At 39.3% G+C, this 25321-nt stretch overlaps 1 protein-coding gene across 1 annotated transcript in view; it reads left to right on the top strand.

Moving 5' to 3' along the window:
* Positions 1 to 23529, top strand: part of LOC126061016 (olfactory receptor 8D2-like) — a 38214-nt gene extending 14685 nt beyond the window's left edge. The window contains exon 3 of the mRNA XM_049857406.1: positions 23457 to 23529. Coding sequence (XP_049713363.1) covers positions 23457 to 23529 — 73 coding nt within the window. The remainder of the gene's footprint in view (positions 1 to 23456) is intronic.
* Positions 23530 to 25321: the final 1792 nt, after the last annotated feature.

Raw genomic sequence — 25321 nt, 5'->3', positions numbered from 1 at the left:
TGCACCTCCAGCACTGCATCCCTTTGTTGAAACACCTCAGTTGGTATTTTGTCAGTCCCTGGATTGACATACTGATTTTAACCAATGCCATCAGTACAGCTTGGACTTTATCTTTCACTACCATCAGTTCTTGATCATAAGCTTATCTCCTGAAAAGATTGAACATTGACCAATTCTTTTTGGTGCACTGACTCTGCGTATTCTTTCCGTCTTCTTTTGATACCTCCTGTGTCCTTTAATATTTTCCTTGTAGAATCTTTAATATTGCAACTTGAGGCTTGAATTTTTTCTTCAATTTTTTCAGCATGAGAAATGCTTAGCATGTTCTTCCCTTTTGGTTTTCTAGCTCCAAGTCTTTGTACATTTCATCTTAATACTTTACTTTGTCTTCTCGAGCCCCACTCTGAAATTGATCCAATGTGCAATCAAGATGCATTGATAATTGCTGGTGATCAGAATGTGAAAGTTGGAAACAAAGAAGGTTAAGTAGTTGGAAAATATGGCCTTGATGATAGAAACGATTCCAGAGATCGCATGATAGAATTTTGCAAGACCTATGACTTCTTCATTGCAAATACATTTTTCAACAACATAAACAGTATACACAAGTACCTCACCAGACAGTATACACTGAAAACAAACTGACTACATCTGTGGAAAAAGACGATTGAATATTCAATACCAACAGTCAGAACAAGTCCAGGGACTGACTGTAGAAGATCATCAATTGCTCAGATCAAAGTTCAAGTTGAAGCAGAAGAAAATGAGAATGAGTCTATGACAGCCAAAGTATGAACTTGAATATATCCCACCTGAATTTAGAGACCTTCTGAAGAATAGACTTGATACATGGGACACTAATGACTGAAGACCAGATGAGTTGTGCAATGACATCAAAGGCATCATACATAAAGAAAGCAAGACGTCATTAGAAAGACAAGAAAGAAGATATTATAAATGGTATTGTTCTCCTGATTTCTTTTTCGTAGTTCTCTTTAATTGGTGTGTGGGAATCCAACTGATTTTTGTATGTTTATCTTGTATCCTGTAACTCTGCTGAATCTTTCCATTAGTTCCAGTAGCTTTCTCATCGAGTCTTTTGGGTTTTCTATGTAGAGTATCCTATCATCCCCAAATAAGGACAGTTTTACTTCTTCGTTACCAATTTGGATATCCTTTATTTCTTTTTCTTGCCTTATTGCTCTAGTTAGTACTTCTAGCACAATGTTAAAAAGGAGTGGTGATAAAGGCCATCATGTCTTGTTCCTGTGCTCAAGGGGAATGTTTTCAGCCTCTCCCCATTAAGAATGATGTTGGCTGTTGGTTTTATGTAGATGTCCTTTATTATGTTGAGGAATTTCCCTTCTATATGTATTTTATTGAAAGTTTTTATCAGGAATGGGTGTTGGGCTTTGTCAAATGTCTTTTCTGCATCAATTGAGATGATCACGTGATTCTTTTATTTTATTTATGTGGTGAATTACAGTGATTGATTTTCTAATATTGAGCCATTCTTGCATACCTGGTATGAATCCCACTTGGTCATAATGTATTTTTTTTTTTATATGATGCTGAATTCTATTGGCTAGAATTTTGTTGAGAATTTTTGCATCCATATTCATGGGAGATATTGGTCTGTAATTTTCTTTCTTTGTGGTGTGTTTGCCTGGTTTCAGTATCAGGGTTATGCCGGCTTCACAGAATGAATCTGGAAGTACGCTTCCTTTTCTATGTACAGAAACAGTTCGAGTACTACTGGTGTAAGCTCTTCTCTGAAAGTTTGGTAGAATTATTCAACGAAGTCACCTGAGCCAGAGCTTTTTTTTTTTTCTTTTAATGTGCTTTAAGTGAAAATTTATAATTCAAGTCAGTTTCTCATACAAGAACTTATACACGCATTGTTACGTCACCCTAGTTTCTGTCCCTAGAATGTGACAGTACACTCCTCCTCTCCACACTGTATTTCCCATGTCCATTCAACCAGCTCCTGTGACCCTCTACCTTCCCATCTTGCCTCTGGACAGGAGCTGCCTCTTAGACTCATGTATCTACTTGAGCTAAGAGGCCAGGGCTTTTTTTGTTGGGAGTTTTTATTATTATTATTACCTTTTCAATATCTTCTCTTGTTATAGGTCTCCTCATATTTTCAACAACATTCTTTAAAAAGATGGAAAAACTAATCATTAACTTTATATGGAAAGGAAAGAGGTCCCAGATAAATAAAGCACTGTTGAAGAAGAAGAATGAAGTAGGAGGACTCATACTGCCTGACCTCAGAACCTACTATACAGCTACAGTAGTCACAACAGCCTGATACTGGTACAATGACAGATACATTGACCAATGGAACAGAACTGAGAACCCAGATGTAAATCCATCCACCTATGGTCACCTGATCTTGGACAAGAGGCCAAAGTCCACCAAATAGAGAAACATCAGATGGTGCTGGCAAAACTAGATGTTTATCTACGAAAAAAAAAAAAAAAACAGGAACCATACCTCACACCAGAGACAAAAATTAATTTAAAATGAAACAAACACCTAAATATAAAACCGAAAACTATGAAGTTCACAGAAGGAAAAACAGGATCAATGATAGAGGCCCTAATACATGGCATTAACAGGATACAAACCTTAAGTAACAACGCACAAACTCCAGAAGATAAGCTACATAACTGGGTTCTTCTAAAAATTAAACACTTATGCTCATCAAAAGACTTCGCCAAAAGAGTAAAAAGAGAATCCACAGATGGGGAAGAAATTTTGGCATGACAAATATGACAAAGGTCTAATCTCTAAAATCTACAGGAAAATACAGTACCTCTACAATGAAAAGACAAATAATCCAATCAAAAAGTGGGCAATTGAAATGTACAGACACTTCACCAAAGAAGACATTCAAATGGCTAAAGGGCACTTGAGGAAATGCTTGATATCTCTAGCCATTAGAGAAATGCAAATCAAAACCACATTGAGATACCACCTTACCCCGAAATTACTGGCACAAATAAAAAAAAAGAAAATAACAAATGTTGGAGAGATTGCAGTGAGATTAGAACTCTTATGCACTGCTGGTGGGAATGCAAAACAGTACAACCATTTTGGAAAACGATACGGCACTTTCTTAGGAAGCTAGAAATAGAAATGCCATATGATCCAGCAATTCCACTTCTAGGAATATATCCTAGAGAAATAAGAGCCATCACATGAATAGACACATGCACAACCATGTTCATTGCAGCATCATTTACAATAGCAAAAAGATGGAAACAACCTAGATGCCTACCAAAAGATGACCAGATAAACAAACCATGGTACATACACACAATGGAGTACCATGTAATGATAAAGAACAATGACAAATTTGTGAAGTATTTCACAACATGGATGAATCCAGAGGACATTATGCTGAGTGAAATAAGTCAGTCACAAAAGGACAAATATTGTTTGAGACCACTACCATATAAACTCCTGAAAAGGTTTACACACAAAAGAATCAGTCTTTAATGGTTCCAAAGGATGGGGGGATGTGGATGGAAAAACACTAAATAGACAACAGATAAGTGGTAACATTGGTGAACGTTAAGACAATATACAACACTGGAGAATTCGGAACAATTTGTACAAGGTAAGGTCATGTAAGCTCCATAGACACTTCCAAACACCCTGAGGGACTGAATTACTGGGCTGAGGGTCGTGAGGACCATGGTCTCAGGGAATATCTAGTTCAATTGGCATAACATACTTTATAAAGAAAATGTTCTACATTCTACTTTGGTGAGTAGCATCTGGGGTCTTAAAAGCTTCTGAACAGCCACCTGAGATACTCCACTGGTCTTACCTTGTCAGGAGCAAAGGAGAACAAAGAAAACTAAAGACACAAGGGAAAAACTAGTCCAAAGGACTAATGGACCACAATTACCACAGTCTCCACCAGACTTAGTTCAGTATAACTAGATAGTGCCCAGCTACCACCACTGACTGTTCTGGCAGGAATCACAATAGAGGGTCCCAGACAGAGCTGGAGAAAAATGTAGAACAAAATTCTAACTCACAAAAAAAGACCAGACTTATGGACCTGACAGAGACTGGAGAAACCCTGAGAGTATGGCCCCCAGACACCCTTTTAGCTCAGTAGTGAAATCACTCCTAAGGTTCACCCTTCAGCCAAATACTAGACAGGCTTATAAAACAAAATGAAACTAAAGGGTCACACCAGACCAGGGACAAGGGTTAGAAGACAGGAGGGGACAGGAAAGCTGATAATAGGTGTCTTAGTCATCTAGTACTGCTATAACAGAAATACCACAAGCGGATGGCTTTAACAAAGAGAAGTTTATTCTGTCACATCTAGCAAGCTAAAGTCTAAATTCAGGGCACCAGCTCCAGGGGAAGGCTTTCTTTCTCTGTCAGTTCTGAAGGAAGGTCCTTGTGATGCATCAGGTTTCCCCAGGTCTGGGAGCTTCTCAGCTCAGGAACCTTAGGTCCAAAGGACCCACTCTGCTCCCGGCTCTGCTTTCTTTGAGGTATGAGGTTCCCAACTCTCTGCTTGCTCACCATTCCTGTTATCTCTTGAGAGAGAAAAGGTAGTGCAGGCCACACCCCAGGGAAACTCCCTTTACACTGGATCAGAGGGGTGACCTTAGTAAGGGTGGTGTTACAATTCCACCCTAATCCTTTTAACATAAAATTACAATCACAAAATGGAAGACAACCACAGAATACTAGGAATCATGGCCTAAGCAAGTTGATACACACATTTGGAGGGGGGCACAGTTCAATCCATGACAATAGGGAACCCAAGTACAAGAAGGGAGAGTGCTGACATGTCATAGGGTTGGTAAACAATGTCACAAAACAATATGTGTACTAACTTTTAATGAGAAGTTAGTTTGTTCTGTAAACCATCTAAAATACAACTAAAATAAACATACAAAAAGACAAGAAAGAAAGAGAAGACCGAAATGGGTATCAGAAGAGACTCTGAAACTTGCTCTTGAATGTACAGTAACTAAAGCAAAAGGAAGAAATGATGAAGCAGTTTTATGACTGTCTGGAATTTGATCCACAGTCTGCTTGCATATACAGTTCAGATAGACCAGCACAGCATTACAAAGTACATTTCTGTAATTTAAAGATAGAGCACTGGGTAACTAAGACACCCATGAACCAAATTTCAATTACCACAATTCAGTAATCATTTTGTCTCCTGCTTCATTCTACACTATTTCTTATGGCTTCAGATTATGCCATGTAATGGCTAGAGCAGCCCTAGTACATTTTTCACCATTATGCCTGATGAAACACTAGACATTCCAGGATAATTGAAGATTATGTTCTGAGGTAGGGCCATTGTCAAAAGGGATGGTAGCTTTTAAGGGCTATTTCAGTTTTCTTGTGCTGGATCTGCTACAAATACCAGGTTTTCCCTAGTAAACTCCCTTCTTTAGTTAAGTTGATTTGTAAAGCATCCAAGAATTTCTAGTAAACTTAAACACATCAATAGTATATTAGTACAATTGAATTAGAATTGAATTTACCCTGTACTGTGTTTTAGATCCAAATCTGCCACTAATAATAAAAATAGCCATCATTAGTCTGTCAATTTGTCCAACTGTAGTGGCTTGCACATGATGGAAGCTATGCAATCAGTATTTTAAATATCACCAGGATCACCCATAATGGGTGAGTTTCAGCAGAGCCTCCAGACTAAGAAAGACTAGAAAGAAAGGTGTTCCAAAAATTTGCCAGTGAAAACCCTATGGTTCACAGAATTTTGTCTGAGACTTTGACTTCCTTACTTTGGATACATCATCAGAAGGCACTAATCACTGGAGAAGGACATCATGCTTGGTAAAGTGAAAGCCAGTGAATACAAGCAAAGCCTTTAATGAGATGGATTGGCACAATGGCCACAGCAATGGATTCAAACATAACAATGATCACGAAAATAACACAGGACTGGCACCTTTTCTTTTTCTTATACATGGGGCCACCATGAGTTGAAGCCAGATGAGTTCTAAGTGAAGTCAAAAGGCAATGTGATGAGGCGGGGCCAATATGGTGGACTAGGTGGACGCTACTGCGGATCCCTCTTGCAACAAAGACTCGGAAAAACAAGTGAATCGATCACATAGACAACAATCTACGAACTCTGAAAAACAAACACAGATTTAGAGACGGAGAACGAACAAAAATGGGGAGACAGCAATTGTATTCAGAGCCAGGAGCCAGCATACCAGGCAGGTGACCTTCGGAGCCCGATTTGGGGCAGAGCCCAGGGGGGCAGACAGCACAGACAAGGGGCCAGCCCTAGCCCTTGAACTCATCCCGGGAGGGAGCCCAGCTGGTTGGCGCGGACGGCGTGGCGGTGCAGCCGGTGAGAGAAGTCCCCGGGAGGCAGTGACTGGTCTTGGAGCAGGGAGAGCGGCGCCCCAGCCGGGGAGCTGTCCCGCCGGGATTTGGGCGGGGAGCGGGCGTGGCGTGAGCGCGGGATCAGCTACATTCCCCTGAATTGACCCCGGGGCGGTCCCAACCGGTTCGCGCAGGCCCAACCGGTTTGCACGGGCGGCGTGGTGGTGCAGCCGGTGGAAGAAGTCCCTGGGAGGCAGTGGCTGGTCTTGGAGCGGGGAGAGCGGCGTCCCAGTCAGGACACGCAGTCACGGCTCAGGCGAGGGGAGCTGCTCCGCTCTCCTGAGCTGACCCCGGGAGGGGGGAGACCAGCCGGTTCGAGGGAGCCGCGCGGGACGCAGCTGGCGGGATGGGGAGTCCCCAGGAGGCAGCGACTGATTTTGGAGTCCAGAGTGCACCGTCCCAGTAGGGGAGACTTAACCTTGGGGGTGGGGCTGACAGCTGAGGATCTGACCGTGATGCCAGTGGGCCAGACCCCCCGGGGGGCAATCTCCACACAGCCAGTACATATAGGCTACGTGCCCCACGGAAATCTCAGATATAAGAGTCATTCCAAGTAAGACAAACAACTCTGGCTATATTCTGAGGTGCTACACTCCTAGCTCTCTGATCCCTCCCCCCCCCAGGCGGCTCCATTAACATCCGAATAGCCTGAGCCAGAGGAAGAACTCTGATAGGGATCTGACTGCATTTTTTTTTAGCGGATTTTCTGGAAAAACTAGTTTCCCAGTGATGGCTCGGAGACAGCAGTCCATATCAAACCACATAAAGAAGCAGACCATGACAGCTTCTCCAATCCCCCAAACAAAAGAATCAAAATCTTTCCCAAATGAAGATACAATCTTGGAATTATCAGATACAGAATATAAAAAACTAATTTACAGAATGCTTCAAGACATCACAAATGAAATTAGGATAACTTCAGAAAAAGCCAAGGAAAACACTGATAAAACTGTTGAAGAACTCAAAAAGATTATTCAAGAACATACTGGAAAAATTAATAAGTTGCAAGAATCCATAGAGAGACAGCATGTAGAAATCCAAAAGATTAACAATAAAATTACAGAATTAGACAATGCAATAGGAAGTCAGAGGAGCAGACTCGAGCAATTAGAACGTAGACTGGGACTTCTGGAGGACCAGGGAATCAACACCAACATAGCTGAAAAAAAAATCAGATAAAAGAATTTAAAAAAATGAAGAAACCCTAAGAATCATGTGGGACTCTATCAAGAAGGATAACTTGCGAGTGATTGGAGTCCCAGAACAGGGAGGGGGGACAGAAAACACAGAGAAAATAGTTGAAGAACTCCTGACACAAAACTTCCCTGACATCATGAAAGATGAAAGGATATGTATCCAAGATGCTCATCAAACCCCATTTAAGATTGATCCAAAAAGAAAAACACTAAGACATATTATCATCAAACTTGCCAAAACCAAAGATAAACAGAAAATTTTAAAAGCAGCCAGGGAGAAAAGAAAGATTTCCTTCAAGGGAGAATCAATAAGTTCAGACTACTCAGCAGAAACCATGCAGGCAAGAAGGGAATGGGAAGATGTATACAGAGCACTGAAGGAGAAAAACTGCCAACCAAGGATCATATATCCAGCAAAACTCTCTCTGAAATATGAAGGAGAAATTAAGATATTTACAGATAAACACAAGTTTAGAGAATTTGCAAAAACCAAACCAAGGCTACAAGAAATGCTAAAGGAGATAGTTTGGTCAGATGACCAATAATATCAGGTACCAGCACAATACAAGGTCACAAAACAGAAAGTCCTGATATCAACTCAAATAGGGAAAGCACAAAAACAAACAAATTAAGATTAATTCAAAAATAAATAAATAAATAAAATGATACACATAACAGGGAATCATGGAAATCAATAGGTAAAAGATCACAATAATCAAAAAGAGGGACTAAATATAGGAGGCATTGAACTGCCAGATGGAAAGTGATACAAGGCGATATAGAACGGTACAAGTTAGGTTTTTACTTAGAAAAATAGGGGTAAATAATAAGGTAACCACAAAAAGGAATAGCAAATCCATAACTCAAGAAAAAACCCCAAAAAAAGTAACGACTCAACTAGCATAAAGTTAATCATTATGAAAATGAGGATCTCACAATCTACTAAGAAAAATGACTCAGCACAAAAAAGTATGTGGAAAAATGAAATGGCCAACAACTCACATGAAAAGGCATCAAAATGACAGCACTAAAAACTTATTTATCTATAATTACGCTGAATGTAAATGGACTAAATGCACCAATAAAGAGACAGAGAGTCATGGACTGGATAAAGAAACACGATCCATCTATATGCCGCCTACAAGAGACACACCTTAGACTTAGAGACACAAACAAACTAAAACTCAAAGGATGGAAAAAAAGATATCAAGCAAATAATAAGCAAAAAAGGAGTAGCAATATTAATTTCTGACAAAATAGACTTTAGACTTAAATCCACCACAAAGGATAAAGAAGGACACTATATAATGATAAAAGGGACAATTGATCAGGAAGACATAACCATATTAAATATTTATGCACCCAATGACAGGGCTGCAAGATACATAAATCAAATTTTAACAGAATTGAAAAGTGAGATAGACACCTCCACAGTTATAGTAGGAGACTTCAACACACCACTTTCGGAGAAGGACAGGACATCCAGTAAGAAGCTCAATAGAGACACGGAAGACCTACTTACAACAATCAACCAACTTGACCTCATTGACTTATACAGAACTCTCCACCCAACTGCTGCAAAATATACTTTTTTTTCTAGTGCACATGGAACATTCTCTAGAATAGACCACATATTAGGTCACAAAACAAATATTTGCAGAGTCCAAAACATAGAAATATTACAAAGCATCTTCTCAGACCACAAGGCAATGAAACTAGAAATCAATAACAGAAAAACTAGGGAAAAGAAATCAAATACTTGGAAAATGAACAATACCCTCCTGAAAAAAGACTGGGTTATAGAAGACATCAAGGAGGGAATAAGGAAATTCATAGAATGCAACGAGAATGAAAATACTTCCTATCAAAGCCTCTGGGACACAGCAAAAGCAGTGCTCAGAGGCCAATTTATATTGATAAATGCACACATACAAAAAGAAGAAAGAGCCAAAATCAGAGAACTGTCCCGACAACTTGAACAAATAGAAAGTGGGCAACAAAAGAATTCATCAGGCTCCAGAAGAAAGCAAAAAATAAAAATTAGAGCTGAACTAAATGAATTAGAGAACAGAAAAACAACTGAAAGAATTAACAAAGCCAAAAGCTGGTTCTTTGAAAAAGTTAACAAAATTGATAAACCATTGGCTAGACTGACTAAAGAAATACAGGAAAGGAAACAAATAACCCGAATAAGAAACAAAAAGGACCACATCACAACAGAGCCAAATGAAATTAAAAGAATCATTTCAGATTACTACGAAAAATTATACTCTAACAAATTTGAAAACCTAGAAGAAATGGATAAATTCTTGGAAAAACACTACCTACCTAAACTAACACATTCAGAAGTAGAACAACTAAATAGACCCATAACAAAAAAAGAGATTGAAACGGTAATCAAAAAACTTCCAACAAAAAAAAGCCCTGGCCCGGACGGCTTCACTGCAGAGTTCTACCAAACTTTCAGAGAAGAGTTAACACCACTACTACTGAAGGTATTTCAAAGCATAGAAAATGACGGAACACTACCCAACTCATTCTATGAAGCCACCATCTCCCTGATACCAAAACCAGGTAAAGACATTACAAAAAAAGAAAATTATAGACCTATATCCCTCATGAACATAGATGCAAAAATCCTCAACAAAATTCTAGCCAATAGAATCCAACAACACATCAAAAAAATAATTCACCCTGATTAAGTGGGATTTATACCAGGTATGCAAGGCTGGTTTAATATCAGAAAAACCATTAATGTAATCCATCACATAAATAAAACAAAAGATAAAAACCACATGATCTTATCAATTGATGCAGAAAAGGCATCTGACAAAGTCCAACACCCATTTATGATAAAAACTCTTACCAAAATAGGAATTGAAGGAAAATTCCTCAACATAATAAAGGGCATCTATGCAAAGCCAACAGCCAATATCACTCTAAATGGAGAGAACCTGAAAGCATTTCCCTTGAGAACAGGAACCAGACAAGGATGCCCTTTATCACTGCTCTTATTCAACATCGTACCTGAAGTCCTAGCCAGGGCAATTAGGCTAGACAAAGAAATAAAGGGCATCCGGATTGGCAAGGAGGAAGTAAAGCTATCACTATTTGCAGCTGACATGATCGTATACACGGAAAACCCTAAGGAATCCTCCAGAAAACTACTGAAACTAATAGAAGAGTTTGGCAGAGTCTCAGGTTATAAAATAAACATACAAAAATCACTTGGATTCCTCTACATCAACAAAAAGAACACCGAAGAGGAAATAATCAAATCAATACCATTCACAGTAGCCCCCAAGAAGATAAAATACTTAGGAATAAATCTTACCAAGGATGTAAAAGACCTATACAAAGAAAACTACAAAGCTCTACTACAAGAAATTCAAAAGGACATACTTAAGTGGAAAAACATACCCTACTCATGGATAGGAAGACTTAACATAGTAAAAATGTCTATTCTACCAAAAGCCATCTATACATATAACGCACTTCCGATCCAAATTCCAATGTCATATTTTAAGGGGATAGAGAAACAAATCACCAATTTCATATGGAAGGGAAAGAAGCCCTGGATAAGCAAAGCATTACCGAAAAAGAAGAAGAAAGTGGGAGGCCTCACTCTACCTGATTTCAGAACCTATTATACAGCTACAGTAGTCAAAACAGCCTGGTACTGGTACAACAACAGGCACATAGACCAATGGAACAGAATTGAGAATCCAGATAGAAATCCATCCATGTATGAGCAGCTGATATTTGACAAAGGACCAGTGTCAGTTAATTGGGGAAAAGATACTCTTTTTAACAAATGGTGCTGGCATAACTGGATATCCATTTGCAAAAAAATGAAACAGAACCCATACCTCACACCATGCACAAAAACTAACTCCAAGTGGATCAAAGACCTAAACATAAAGACTAAAATGATAAAGATCATGGAAGAAAAAATAGGGACAACCCTAGGAGCCCTAATACAGGGCATAAACAGAATACAAAACATTACCAAAAATGATGAAGAGAAACCCGATAACTGGGAGCTCCTAAAAATCAAACACCTATGCTCATCTAAAGACTTCACCAAAAGAGTAAAAAGACCACCTACAGACTGGGAAGGAATTTTCAGCAATGACATCTCAGACCAGCGCCTGATCTCTAAAATCTACATGATTCTGTCAAAACTCAACCACAAAAAGACAAACAACCCAATCAAGAAGTGGGCAAAGGATATGAACACACATTTCACTAAAGATATTCAGGCAGCCAACAGATACATGAGAAAACGCTCCCGATCATTAGCCATTAGAGAAATGCAAATTAAAACTACAATGAGAGTCCATCTCACACCAACTAGACTGGCATTAATCCAAAAAACACAAAATAATAAATGTTGGAGAGGCTGCGGAGAGATTGGAACTCTCATACACTGCTGGTGGGAATGTAAAATGGTACAACCACTTTGGAAATCCATCTGGCGTTATCTTAAACAGTTAGAAATAGAACTACCATACAACCCAGAAATCCCACTCCTCGGAATATACCCTAGAGATACAAGAGCCTTCACACAAACAGATATATGCACACCCATGTTTATTGCAGCTCTGTTTACAATAGCAAAAAGCTGGAAGCAACCAAGGTGTCCGTCAACGGATGAATGGGTAAATAAATTGTGGTATATTCACACAATGGAATACTATGCATCGATAAAGAACCGTGACGAATCTCTGAAACATTTCGTAACATGGAGGAATCTGGAAGGCATTATGCTGAGCGAAATGAGTCAGAGGCAAAAGGACAAATATTGTATAAGACCACTATTATAAGATCTTGAGAAATAGAAAAAACTGAGAAGAACACATACTTTTGTGGTTATGAAGGGGGGAGGGAGGGAGAGGGTTTTTTATTGATCAATCAGTAGATAAGAACTGCTTTGGGTGAAGGGAAAGACAACACTCAGTACAAGGAAGGTCAGCCCAATTGGACTGGACTAAAAGCAAAGAGGTTTCCGGGATAAAATGAATGCTTCAAAGGTCAGCGGAGCAGGGGCGGGGGTCTGGGGAACATGGTTTGAGGGGACTTCTAAGTCAATTGGCAAAATAATTCTATTATGAAAACATTCTGCATCCCACTTTGAAATGTGGCGTCTGGGGTCCTAAATGCTAACAAGCGGCCATCTAAGATGCATCAATTGGTCTCAACCCACCTGGAGCAAAGGAAAATGAAGAACACCAAGGTCACACGACAACTAAGAACCCAAGACACAGAAAGGGCCACATAACCAGAGACTTACATCATCCTGAGACCAGAAGAACTAGTTGGTGCCCGGCCACAATCGATGACTGCCCTGTCAGGAGCACAACAGAGAACTCCTGAGGGAGCAGGAGATCAGTGGGATGCAGACCCCAAATTCTCATAAAAAGACCATACTTAATGGTCTGACTGAGACTAGAGGAATCCCAGCGGCAATGCTCCCCAGACCTTCTGTTGGCACAGGACAGGAACCATCCCCGAAGACAACTCATCAGGCATGAAAAGGACTAGTCAGTGGGGGGGAGAGAGATGCTGATGAAGAGTGAGCTAATTAAATCAGGTGGACACTGGAGAGTGTGTTGGCAACTCTTGACTGGAGGGGGGATGGGAAGATAGAGAGAGAGGAAAGATGGCAAAATTGGCATGAAACGAGAGACTGAAAGGGCTGACTCAATAGGGGGAGAGCAAGTGGGAGAAGGGAGTAAGATGTATGTAAACTTACATGTGACAGACTGATTGGATTTGTAAATGTTCACTTGAAGCTTAATAAAAGTTAATTAAAAAAAAAGAAAAAGGCAATGTGATGAGGTGAGAAGAACAGAGGCATGGAGTAAATAGAGGAATAGGAATATGGAGAAATTGCACTTTTTTTAATTTTTATTGTGCTTTAAGTGAAAGTTTAGAAACGAAGTCAGTCTCTCATACAAAACTTATATACACCTTGCTATATATTCCTAGTTGCTCTCCCTCTAATGAGACAGCACACTTCTCTCCATTCAGTATTTCCATGTCCATTCAGCCAGCTTCTGACCCCCTCTGCCTTCTCATCTCCCCTCCAGACAAGAACTGCCCACATAGTCTCATGTGTCTATTTGATCCAAGAGGCTCACTCTTCACCAATATCATTTTCTATCTTATAGTTCAGTACAAAGCCTGTCTGAAAAGTTGGCTTTGGGAATGGTTCCTGTCTTGGGCCAACAGAAGGTCTGGGGACGATGACTTCCGGGGTCCGTCTAGTCTCAGTCAGACCATTAAGTCTGATCCTTTTATGAGAATTTGAGGTCTGTATCCCACTGCTCTCCTGCTCCTTCAGGGGTTCTCTGTTGAGTTTCCTATCAGGGCAGTCATCGGTTGTATTCAGGTACCATCTAGTTTCTCTGGTCTCAGGATGATGTAGTCTCTGATATTTGTGGACCTTTCTGTCTCTTGGGGTCATAATTACCTTGCGTCTTTGGTGTCTTTCATTCTCCTTTGTCCCAGGTGGGTTGAGACCACTTGATACATCTTAGATGGCCGCTTGCTAGCATTGAAGACCCCAGATGCCACTCTCCAAAGTGGGACGCAGAATATTTTCTTAATAGATTTTATTATGCCAATTAACCCAGATGTCCCATGAGACCATGGTCCCCAAATCCACACCCCTACTATGCTGGCCTTTGAAGCATTTGGTTTATTCAGGAAACATCTTTGCTTTTGGTTTAGTCCTGTATTCTGTATGGTCTTTCCCTTTACCTAAAATAGTTCTTATCTACTATCTAATTAGTGAATGCCCCTCTTCCTCCCTCCCTCCCCACTCTCATAACCATCAAAGAATATTTTCTTCTCTGTTTAAACTATTTCTTGGTTCTTATAATAGTGGTCTCATACAATATTTGTCCTTTTGCAACTGAATAATTTCACTCAAGCAGCGGAACATTGTCTGATATAGTGCTGGAAGATGAGCCCCCCAGGTTGGAAGGCACTCAAAAGATGACCAGGGAAGAGCTGCCTCCGCAAAGTAGAGTCGACCTTAATTATGTGGTTGGAGTAAAGCTTTTGGGGCCTTCGTTTGCTGATGTGGCACTACTCAAAAGGAGAACAAACACCTGCAAACATCCATTAATAATCGGAACCTGGGATGTACGAAGTATGAATCTAGGAAAATTGGAAATCGTCAAAAATGAAATGGAACACATAAACATCAATATCCTAGACATTAGTGAGCTGAAATGGACTGCTATTGGCCATTTTGAGTCAGACAATCATATAGTCTGCTATGCTGGGAATGACAACTCGAAGAGAAATGGTGTTGTATTCATCGTCAAAAAGAATGTTTCAAGATCTATCCTGAAGTACAACGCTGTCAGTGATAGGATAATATCCATATGCCTACAAGGAAGACCAGTTAATACGACTATTATTCAAATTTACACACCAACCACTAGGGCCAAGGATAAAGAAATAGATTTTTATCAGCTGCTACAGTCTAAAATTGATCTAACATGCAATCAAGATGCATTGATAATTACTGGTGATTGGAATGTGAAAGTTGGAAACAAAGAAGAAGGATCAGTATTTGGAAAATATAGCCTTGGTGATAGAAACAATGCCAGAGATCAAATGATAGAATTTTGCAAGACCGATGACTTCTTCATTGCAAATACCTTCTTTCACCAACATAAATGGCAACTATACACACGGACTTTGCCAGATGGAACACACAGAAATCAAATTGACTACATCTGTGGACAGAGACGATGGAAAAGCTCAATATCATCAGTCAGAACAAGGCCAGGGGCCGACTGTGGAACAGACCATCAATTGCTCATATGCAAGTTCAAGACGAAACTGAAGAAAATCAGAGCAAGTCCACAAGAGCCAAAATATGACTTTGAGTACATCTCACCTGAATTTAAGAGCATCTGAAGGACAGATTTGACACATTGAACACTAGTGAGCAAAGACCAGGTGAGTTGTGGAATAACATCAAGGACATCATACATGAAGAAAGCAAGAGGTCATTGAAAAGACAGGAAAGAAAGAAAATGCCAAGATGGATGTCAGAGGAGACTCTGAAACTTGCTCTCGAATGTCGAGCAGCTAAAGCAAAAGGAAGAATTGATGAAGTAAAAGAACTGAACAGAAGATTTCAAAGGGCGTATCGAGAAGACAAAGTATTATAATGACAGGTGCAAAGAGCTAGAGATGGAAAGCCAAAAGGGAAGAACACACTCGGTGTTTCTCAAGCTGACAGAACTGAAGAAAAAATTCAAGCTTCTAGTTGCAATAGTGAAAGATCCCATGGGGAAAATATTAAATGATGCAGAAAGCATAAAAAGAAGATGGAAGGAATACACAGAGTCATTATACCAAAAAGAATTAGTCGATGTTCAACCATTTCAAGAGGTGGCAAATGATCAGGAACCAATGGTACTGAAGGAAGAAGTCCAAAGTGCTCTGAAGGCATTGGTGAAAAACAAGGCTCCAGGAATTGATGGAACATCAATTGAGATGTTTCAACAAACAGATGCAGCACTAGAGGTGCCCAATCATCTATGCCAAGAAATATGGAAGACAGCTTCCTGGCCAACTGACTGGAAGAGATCCATATTTATGCCTATTCCCAAGAAAGGTGATCCGACCGAGTGTGGAAATTATAGAACAATATCATTAATATCACACACAAGAAAATTTTGCTGAAGATCATTCAAAAACAGCTGCAGCAGTATATCGCCAGGGAACTGCCAGAAATTCAGGCTGGTTTCAGAAGAGGACGTGATAACCAGGGATATTATTGCTGATGTCAGACGGACCCTGGCTGAAAGCAGAGAATACCAGAAGGATGTTTACCTGTGTTTGGCTATGCAAAGGCATTCAACTGTGTGGATCATAACAAACTATGGATAACATTGCAAAGAATGGGTATTCCAGGACACTTAATTGTGCTCATGAGGAACCTTTACATAGCTCAAGATGTGGTTGTTTGGACAGAACAAGCGGATAGCGTCAGGGTTGTATTCTTTCACCATAGCTATTCAATCTGTATGCTGAGCAAATAATCCAAGAAGCTGGACTATATGAAGAAAAATGGGGCGCCAGGATTGGAGGAAGACTCATTAACAACCTGTGTTATGCAGATGACACAACCTTGCTTGCTGAAAGTGAAGAGGACTTGAAGCATTTGCTAATGAAGATCAAAGACCACAGCCTTCAGTATGGATTACACCTCAACATAAAGAAAACAAAAATCCTCACAACTGGACCAGTGAGCAACATCATGATAAATGCAGAAAAGATTGAATTTGTCAAGTATTTCATTTTACTTCAATCCACAATCAACAGCTATGGAAGCAGCAGTCAAGAAACCAAAAGATGCAATGCATTTGGTAAATCTGCTGCAAAGGACCTCTTCAAAGTTTTGAAGAGCAAAGATGTCACCCTGAAGACTAAGGTGTGCCTGAGCCAAGCCATGGTTTTTTCAATTGCATCATATTTTCATGTGAAAGCTGGACAATCAATAAGGAAGAGCAAAGAATTGATGCCTTCAAATTGTGGTGTTGGTGAAGAATATTGAATATACCATGGACTGCCAAAAGAACAAACAAATCTGTCTTGGAAGAAGTACAGCCAGAATGCTCCTTAAAAAAAAAAAAAAAAAAAAGCTCCTTAGAGGCAAGGATATAATAGGTTCTAAAATTAGGTAGTGTGAGGCCTCCCATCTTGTTCTTCTTTTTCAGTTATGCTTTAATTATCTAGGGCCTCATTCCCTTCCATATGAAGTTGGTGATTTGTTTCTCCATCTCATTAAAAAATGTCTTTGGGATTTGGATCGGAATTGCATTGAATCTATAGATGGCTTTTGGTAGAATAGATATTTTTACAATGTTGAGTCTTCACATCCATGAACAAGGTATGTTTTTCCACTTTGTAGGTCTCATTTGGTTTCTTGCAGTAGTGTCTTGTAGTTTTCTTTTATAGGTCTTTTATGTCTCTGGTAAGATTTATTCCTAAATAGTTTGTCTTATTGGGGGCTACTGTAAATGGTACTGATTTGATGATTTCCTCTTCAATGTACTTTTTGTTGCTGTAGAGGAATGCAACTGATTTTTGTATGTTTATCTTGTGTCCTGATAATCTGCTGAGTATCAATTTCAGTAGTTTTCTTGAAGATTCTTAGGGTTTTCTGTGTATAAGATTATGTCATCTGCAAATAGAGCTGCTTTTACTTCTTCCTTACCAACCTGGATGCCCTTTATTTCTTTATCTAGCCTAATTTCTCTGGCTAGGACCTCCAGCACAATGTTGAATAAGAGTGGTGATAAAGGACATCCTTGTCTGGTTCCTGCTCTCAAGGGGAATGCTTTCAGACTCTTTCCATTTAGGATGATGTTGGCTATTTGCTTTGTATAAATGCCCTTTATTATGTTGAGGAATTTTCCTTCTATTCCTATTTTGCTGAGAGTTTTTATTATGAATGGTTGTTGGGCTTTTCCAAAAGGAGAAATGACACTTTTTTGAAAATATGCCAGGACCACAATAATGTTTCACATACTCAACAAATAAATAAGATCAACTCATATATGGGAATAATTCAAAATGAACTACATACCGGCAACAAATGACCTAAAACCGTAATACAAAGAAATGACATAACCACACTGAAGGATGTGTAGAAGAATAGAAATAAGTGTAGAAAAAAGAACTGTACAAAAAATATTGTATTCTAACTGGCAAATGTGTTTATCAAAGGGTTGGTATTATTTTTAGGTGTGTTAAAGTCAATTCTTGACTGCTGCTTCCATGGGCATTGATTGTGGATCCAAGTAAAATGAAATCCTTGTCAATGTCAATCTTTTCTCCATTCATCACGATGTTGCTTATTGGTCCAGTTGTGAGGATTTTTGTTTTCTTTTTGTTGAGATGTAATCCATACTGAAGTCTGTAGTCTTTGATCTTCATCAGTAAGTTATTCAAGTCCTTTTCACCTTCAGCAAGCATGGTTGCATCATCTGTAAATTTCAGGTTGTTAATAAATCTTCGGTTTTTTGTTCTTAATGAATCTTCCTACAGACCTGACGCTGAGTTCTTCTTCATGTGATCCAGCTTCTCGGAATATTGCTCAGCATACTGACTGAATAATTATGGTGAAAGGATACAACATGAAGCACACCTTTCTTGACTTTAAACTATGCAGTATCCCCTTGTTCTGTTCAACCGACCACCTCCTGGTCTATGTACAGGTTCCACATGGGCACAATTAAGTGTTCTGGAATTTCCATTCTTGCCAATGTTATCCATAATTTGCTATGATCCACACTGCCCAATGCCTTTCATAGTCAAATAATGAGAGCCAGGTTTCTCACTTGATAAAGTTATAAAGGAATGGATAAATGTAGGAGAAACACAATGGTGTTTGCTTGAAATAAGAAGTATTAGCAGTAACTCATGTTTTTTAGTATATATACAGAAGATGAAAAGAGGCTTGCACACATCCTAACAATACCACAAAATGCTAAATAATCCAAGGGTCAAATACATCATGAATACACAGATATAAAACCCATCATAAAATATTGACAGATTTTATCCATATATTTATGTACATATATATATTTTTATATATGTATATACTAGTATTACGTACATATTTGTATGCACATATATTTGTCTACATATATATTTGTATTACACACACACACATATATCTATAGGATTAAATATGCTTTTGGATTTAATTTGAATTACATCTAATAATCCTATATGTATTAATCCTATTATATATATATATATCACAGACACATATATATATATATATATTATCATGACCAAGTAGGTTTTTTTTCTCAGATATGCAAAGTTACATTCTATAATAAACTGTACCTACCCCTCACTTATCAAAATGGTTAGGTTTCAAAGACCAGGTTGTTATGTGAAAATCAGCATTTTGTGAAAATGGAGGATGACCACATCAGATCACAAAATGGGGGATGACTATATCATCACATAACTGCCAAATTACATCATAACATAACTGCCAAATTACATCATTACATACTGCCACACCACTAAGAATAATGGCCCAGCCAAGTTGACCCAAAACCTTAACCATCACAGCCAGTGTTACTCTTGCCTTCCACCTCCACATTTACTACTGCCAGATGTACATTGTTAATGTGCCAGATAGTTGGATAGTAGATTTTTTACTATTGAAGCAAATGCAAAATGTAGAATAATGCGATAGTTGATAAGTGGGGAGCAGGTGTATTATGAATGTCCATATTACAAGATTAAAGTAAAAGAATGATATGATCATTCAATAGATTCTGTAAAAGCATTTGACAAAATTCAATACCCAGTCTTAAGGAAAAGGCTGAGCAGGTTAGGAACTTCCTCACATAAGGAAATTCCTCAAACTGATAAAGGACATCTATGTAAAACATACTGGCAACATCATACTTAACAGGGAAACACTGAATTGTGTTCCCTAGGAGCAGGGATAGAGCACGTACATGAACAACATGGATGAATCTCAAAATAATTATGCTGAGTTTAAGATTTCAGGCAAAAAGAATACGTGCTCTATGAGTTCATTTATGTGTAATTCTAGAAAATGCACACTGATTCTCAATGACAGAATTTAGATCTGTCTTTGCCTCAAGATAGGGCCAGAAATAGGGGTGGATTAAAAGAGAAAAATGAAATTTGGGGGATGGTGGAGATGTTATTGTGAAGGTGCTGATGGCTCATGGATGTATACACATGTCAAACCTAATCAACTCTAAAGTTCATATATGCATACTTTATTGTATTTCAAACTATGCCTCCAAAAAATTGTTAAAGACTAAAAGCCAGTAGTAGGCAAAATTTGAGGAAGCCAACATGGCTTGGAATCTTTATGAATCCCTTGGAGAAAAGGCTTTAGAAACTTGCACTGTTGATTCAAGGATCTGTTGAGGGTGCATTTTGTAGGGATAAAAAGTGAAACATTCTCTAGGGTGTAGTTGCATGCCATGAAGTCAATTTTTGACTCATAGCAATTGCATGTGACAGAGTAGATGTTTCTCATAGGGTTTTCTGGGATAATATTTCAGTTAGCAGTCTAGTGCTTACTGGTTTCCACTACCAGGTATTTGGTATTGTAGATGTGGTTATACGGAAATAAAAACTTGGGAAAGATAAAATGAGGGTCTCAAATACCTTTTGGACTCAAGTTTCTACAGGATGAAAGGAAATGTCAGTTTTATATTTTGATTTCTCCCTTGAAATTAACAACGGATGCTGATTCATACCCAAATTTTAATAATTTTTATTTAAGTAATAACATTTATCTAATACTTGGACTGATTGAACAACTTAAATTATTGTTCATTGTGCAAGAGGTTGCACAATGTTACTGGGTTTAATTGTAAATAGAAAATAGAATACGAATTGAATGTTTTTTCTGTAAACAATGGGTTCTTTCAATTAACCTAATTAGTGAGTCTTCTATTTTTATTTTAGAAATTTCTAGGTCACCAGGTGAACTGTCCATCTCACTAATTGTAGGAGCATCCAAAAAAGCAGTAGCAGATACATAAAAAATAGTTTCATGAAAAGTAGGACAGATTCTTCCTTGTCAGGGAAAGCAATATCCTGGTTAAGCATAATCTTAAAGAAAATGAAAGCATTGGAATGTATAGTATTGGGTGGGGATGGGTGGCTTATCAGTCCTTTCTCCACATTTTGTTCATCTTTCTTGACCCCCTTCCAAGAAAGAAGTTGCTCATTAGTCATGGTGTAATGCTTTACAAGTGAGCAGAGTTATTTTATCCTAAAATCTGCAAATATAAGTGGGGTTTTCTCCTAGCCTGCTTCCCATGTCCTTCTGGTAAAGCAAACTGACATATGCTAATTATAGTATGACCTTGTGAGTCTAGACTATTATTTAAGTAATAAAATAAAGGATAAAAGTACTAAAGCATATACAACTCAAGATTTATAATCATATTCTGCTATTTGTGACTTAAAGATTATACAATGCATTCAACTTAGGCTTTAATAACATTTCAATTCAACTAACTTTTATTTTAAAAAAACACAGTTTTTGACTACTAGCCTTGACGTGGAAAACTGGTTCAGCATTTAGCCTTGATTTAGAGAAGCTTGTAATGCGGTGAGAAGAGAAAAGGAAAAACGGAGAAATCAGAGGAAGGTATAGAGGCAAAATAATTGAAAGACAGAGAAGGGAAGGGAAAAAAGTATGGAAAGCTATTAGGGCAAAATGGATCAGAAAATCTCAGTGTTGGAAATGGATGAGGGGATCGATTTGATTATATCCACAGCCCATAGTTGAGTCCCCTTAGAAATGTTCTAGACAGGGAGGTGCTCAGTCTCTACTTCAATCCCTGTTGCTGAATAGCTCATAACTTCATGAGATGATTAGTTATTTTTTGGATATTTCTGATTATTGAAACAGTCTTCCTTAATTTGAGGAAAAACTCTGCCTCTCCATAACTTTCTCCCATTATACCTAGTAGTGCCCTGTGGCAAAAAAACACTGCAATTTCTACAGCTAACACTCATCTCTTATATTTATTCATCATCCTCCAGTATAGGTGGTCTGACTCTATCCCTTTATCTTTCTTTATAAAACATTGCATACCTTGAGACTTTAATACAGATTTGTCTCCTTGTATATTATCTTTTTTTGTGACTAAAATCTAAATCCAAAGAAGGTGAGGACTTTGTATTTTTTGTTCATCTCTTTATCGCCAAGCTAAAGAATACTGCCAGGCATGTACTGGGCATTCAAAAATATTTTTTATTGAGTAACTAATAGAATAATGGATAAATGAATGTATGATTACAAGACAATTGTCCATCATTGTCATACAGCTCCGAATAGATTTGAAAATACCAATATCCCCTGAAAAGTGGTATCCACTAGGCTTCCAGCCAACATGGCACCATAGGCAGAAACACCATGCCATCCCTCCACAGCAAAGACCCAAAAAACTAAGTAAAACAGAGACAAACGTCATTCCTGAAACCTGAAGTGTCAAATGAATAGACAAAGAACTCAGCCAAGCACAGAATGGAATAAGAAACTGACAGATGGGACACAGAGTGGGGAGAGATCAGCTAACACAGCACGGATCCACCATCTTGGACTCCTGTCTGCTATCCACAGACAGGAAGCATGGGAAAGCAGCTTCACAGAATGCCTAGCAGGAGACAGAGCACATGGTAACCAGCGATATACGCTTTCCCACCCTGCATTCTCTCCCCGCTGCTCTACCTCTGAGCTTCCTGGCAGGCTGCAGTGGCTCCTCTGACCAGGAAGTGCAGGGTCTGTGCTGCTTGGATTCGTCCCCCACCACGTCGGAGATCAGCGGACAGGGAGTGCGAGAAAGCAGCTTCATGAAGTACCTAGCAGGAGACAGAGCACCTGGTAATGAGGACATAGGCTTTCCTAACCACTCTCCCCCCTCCCCGCGCCCATCCTCTGCTTCCTGCCAGCTGCAGTCTCTTGGCCTGGAGGCAACTGCTTTGGCTTCAGGCTGTTTGGATTAGCCCTGCCCGCACTTGTCGGACCCTGAGCTGGTGTTGGTTCTTTCCGTCTCTTTTGGTTTCTTCTGTGCCTCCTACCACCTCCTCCTCTTCTCTCTGGAACACCTGGCTCTGTGTGCCATCTTTGCTTCTTCTTGAAAAGCTGTGAAGCCATGCTCAACTGAAGAACCACTCCCACAGCCTGCAACACCATGCTGGTGGGATCCCTGGCTTTTTTTTTTCCCCCTTGTTTTGTTTTATTGTTGTTTTTTGCTTTGTTTGTTCCTTTTCTTTTTCTTTTCACAGCTTGGGAGCCTCTTCTAGCAGGGCTGCACCACATGGCTTAGGAGCCACACCCCCAGTCTGTGTAGCCGCGTAAGTGGGATTCCTGGGGGAATTTCTTTCTTCTTCCCCTCCCCTCCCCTCCCCTCCCCTCCCCTCCCCTCCCCTCCCCTCCCCTCCCCTCCCCTCCCCTCCCCTCCCCTCCCCTCCCTCCCTCCCTCCCTCCCTCCCTCCCTCCCTCCCTCCCTTCCTTCCTTCCTTCCTTCCTTCCTTCCTTCCTTCCTTCCTTCCTTCCTTCCTTCCTCTCTCTCTCTTTTTTTCCCTCTTTTTTTCCTTTTCTCTCTCTTTTTCCCTTTCTGTCTTTCTTCATTTCTCAGTTTTCATCTCTCTACACTTATCTTCTTTTCCTGGCTCCTAAATACCTGGTGCTGTGTTACGTGTATACCCCCTCTAGCCAGGCTGTATTGCACAGCCTGGGAGCCAATTCCCCAGTCTTAGCAGCCCCACTGGTAGGACTCTGGGACTCCTGGGGTCTTTTCTTTTTTTCCTTTCCAAATTTTTATCTAGTTATTTTTTCTTTTTCCCTTTTTCTTTCTTTTTGCTTTTCTCCATTGCTCAGTTTCTCATCTATTCACTCCAATGGCAAGCTCCCTTAGCACTCTTTTTTTTTCTTTGTTTGCTTGTTTGTTTTTGGCTCCTGTTTCTCTCTCCTCTTTCCAATATCCCTGTTAGCTCCACACATCAGAACCTCGCCCCTCTTTCCTGACTACCTGTACTGTGCACTGAGCATCACATACCTGAGCACCACAGGCATGGCCTACTAGAACCTGTCCAGCATTGATCCCTGACCCACCACGTTGGCCCTAGTACGTGCCCAAAACAACCCATTCCAGTCCCTCCCCTTCAGCTGGATCTGCCCTGCTGCACCATAGGTGAACGACTGGCCCTCCCCATTGGACAAGCAGGTGAAAAATGCTGTGACTACAGATGAGCAAACAACAAAGAATGCACAGCCTGTCTGCTCAGACATAACCAAATAAAACAAAAAAGCAGGATGAGACAAACAAATCTACAATCAAGAAATGAAGAAAATAACTACTGAATGTCCTGAAGACAGCAGACAATATCAAAACATTAAAAAAGAAAAGGACAGGATGGATCCAGTAGGCTTCCGAAATAAAACACCAGATGACTTTGCAGTAGAAGAAAAGGCACTAGAACTACCTGATAGGGAATTCAAATCTCTCATATTCAGAGCAAACCAAAGTTGAAGCAAAAAACAGACAGAAGTGTGGAAAAATAGACAAATTTATGGAAAGGCAGAAAAATTCATAGAAAATACAGACGGAAAAATGGAAGAATTCAGGAAAATAATACAGGAACAAAATGCCAAAATAAATTCACAACTAGAAATCATACAAAAACAACAATTAGAAACCCAAAAGATAAAAAACAAGACTTCAGAAATGAAAAGTGTCATAGAAGGGCTGGGAGCAGGTTTGAAATGATGGAAGACAGAATCAGCAAAATTGAAGACAAGCACTTGAATATAACTCTGAGGAAAATCAGAAAAAAAAAAATAGAGGAAAAATGAAGAAACCCTGAGAATTATGTTGGAACAATCAAAAGCAAAAATTTGCAAGTGATTAGAGTTCCAGAACAGAGAGAGAAAATGGAAAATTCAGAGAGGATCATTGAAGAATTGCTGACAGGAAATGTCCCTAATATCATGAATAATGAAAAGATGATCATCGAAGAAGCTCAATAGATCCCATATAGGATAGACCCCAAAAGAAAAACACCAAGGCATATCATAATCACACTCACTAAAATCAAAGACAAAGAAAAAATCCTGCGAGCAGCTCGAGAAAAACAAAAAGTCACATATA

The sequence above is a fragment of the Elephas maximus genome, chromosome 17, assembly GCF_024166365.1.
Source record: "Elephas maximus indicus isolate mEleMax1 chromosome 17, mEleMax1 primary haplotype, whole genome shotgun sequence".
Lineage (NCBI taxonomy): Eukaryota > Metazoa > Chordata > Mammalia > Proboscidea > Elephantidae > Elephas > Elephas maximus.
This window is presented reverse-complemented; position numbering and strand designations above follow the sequence as displayed.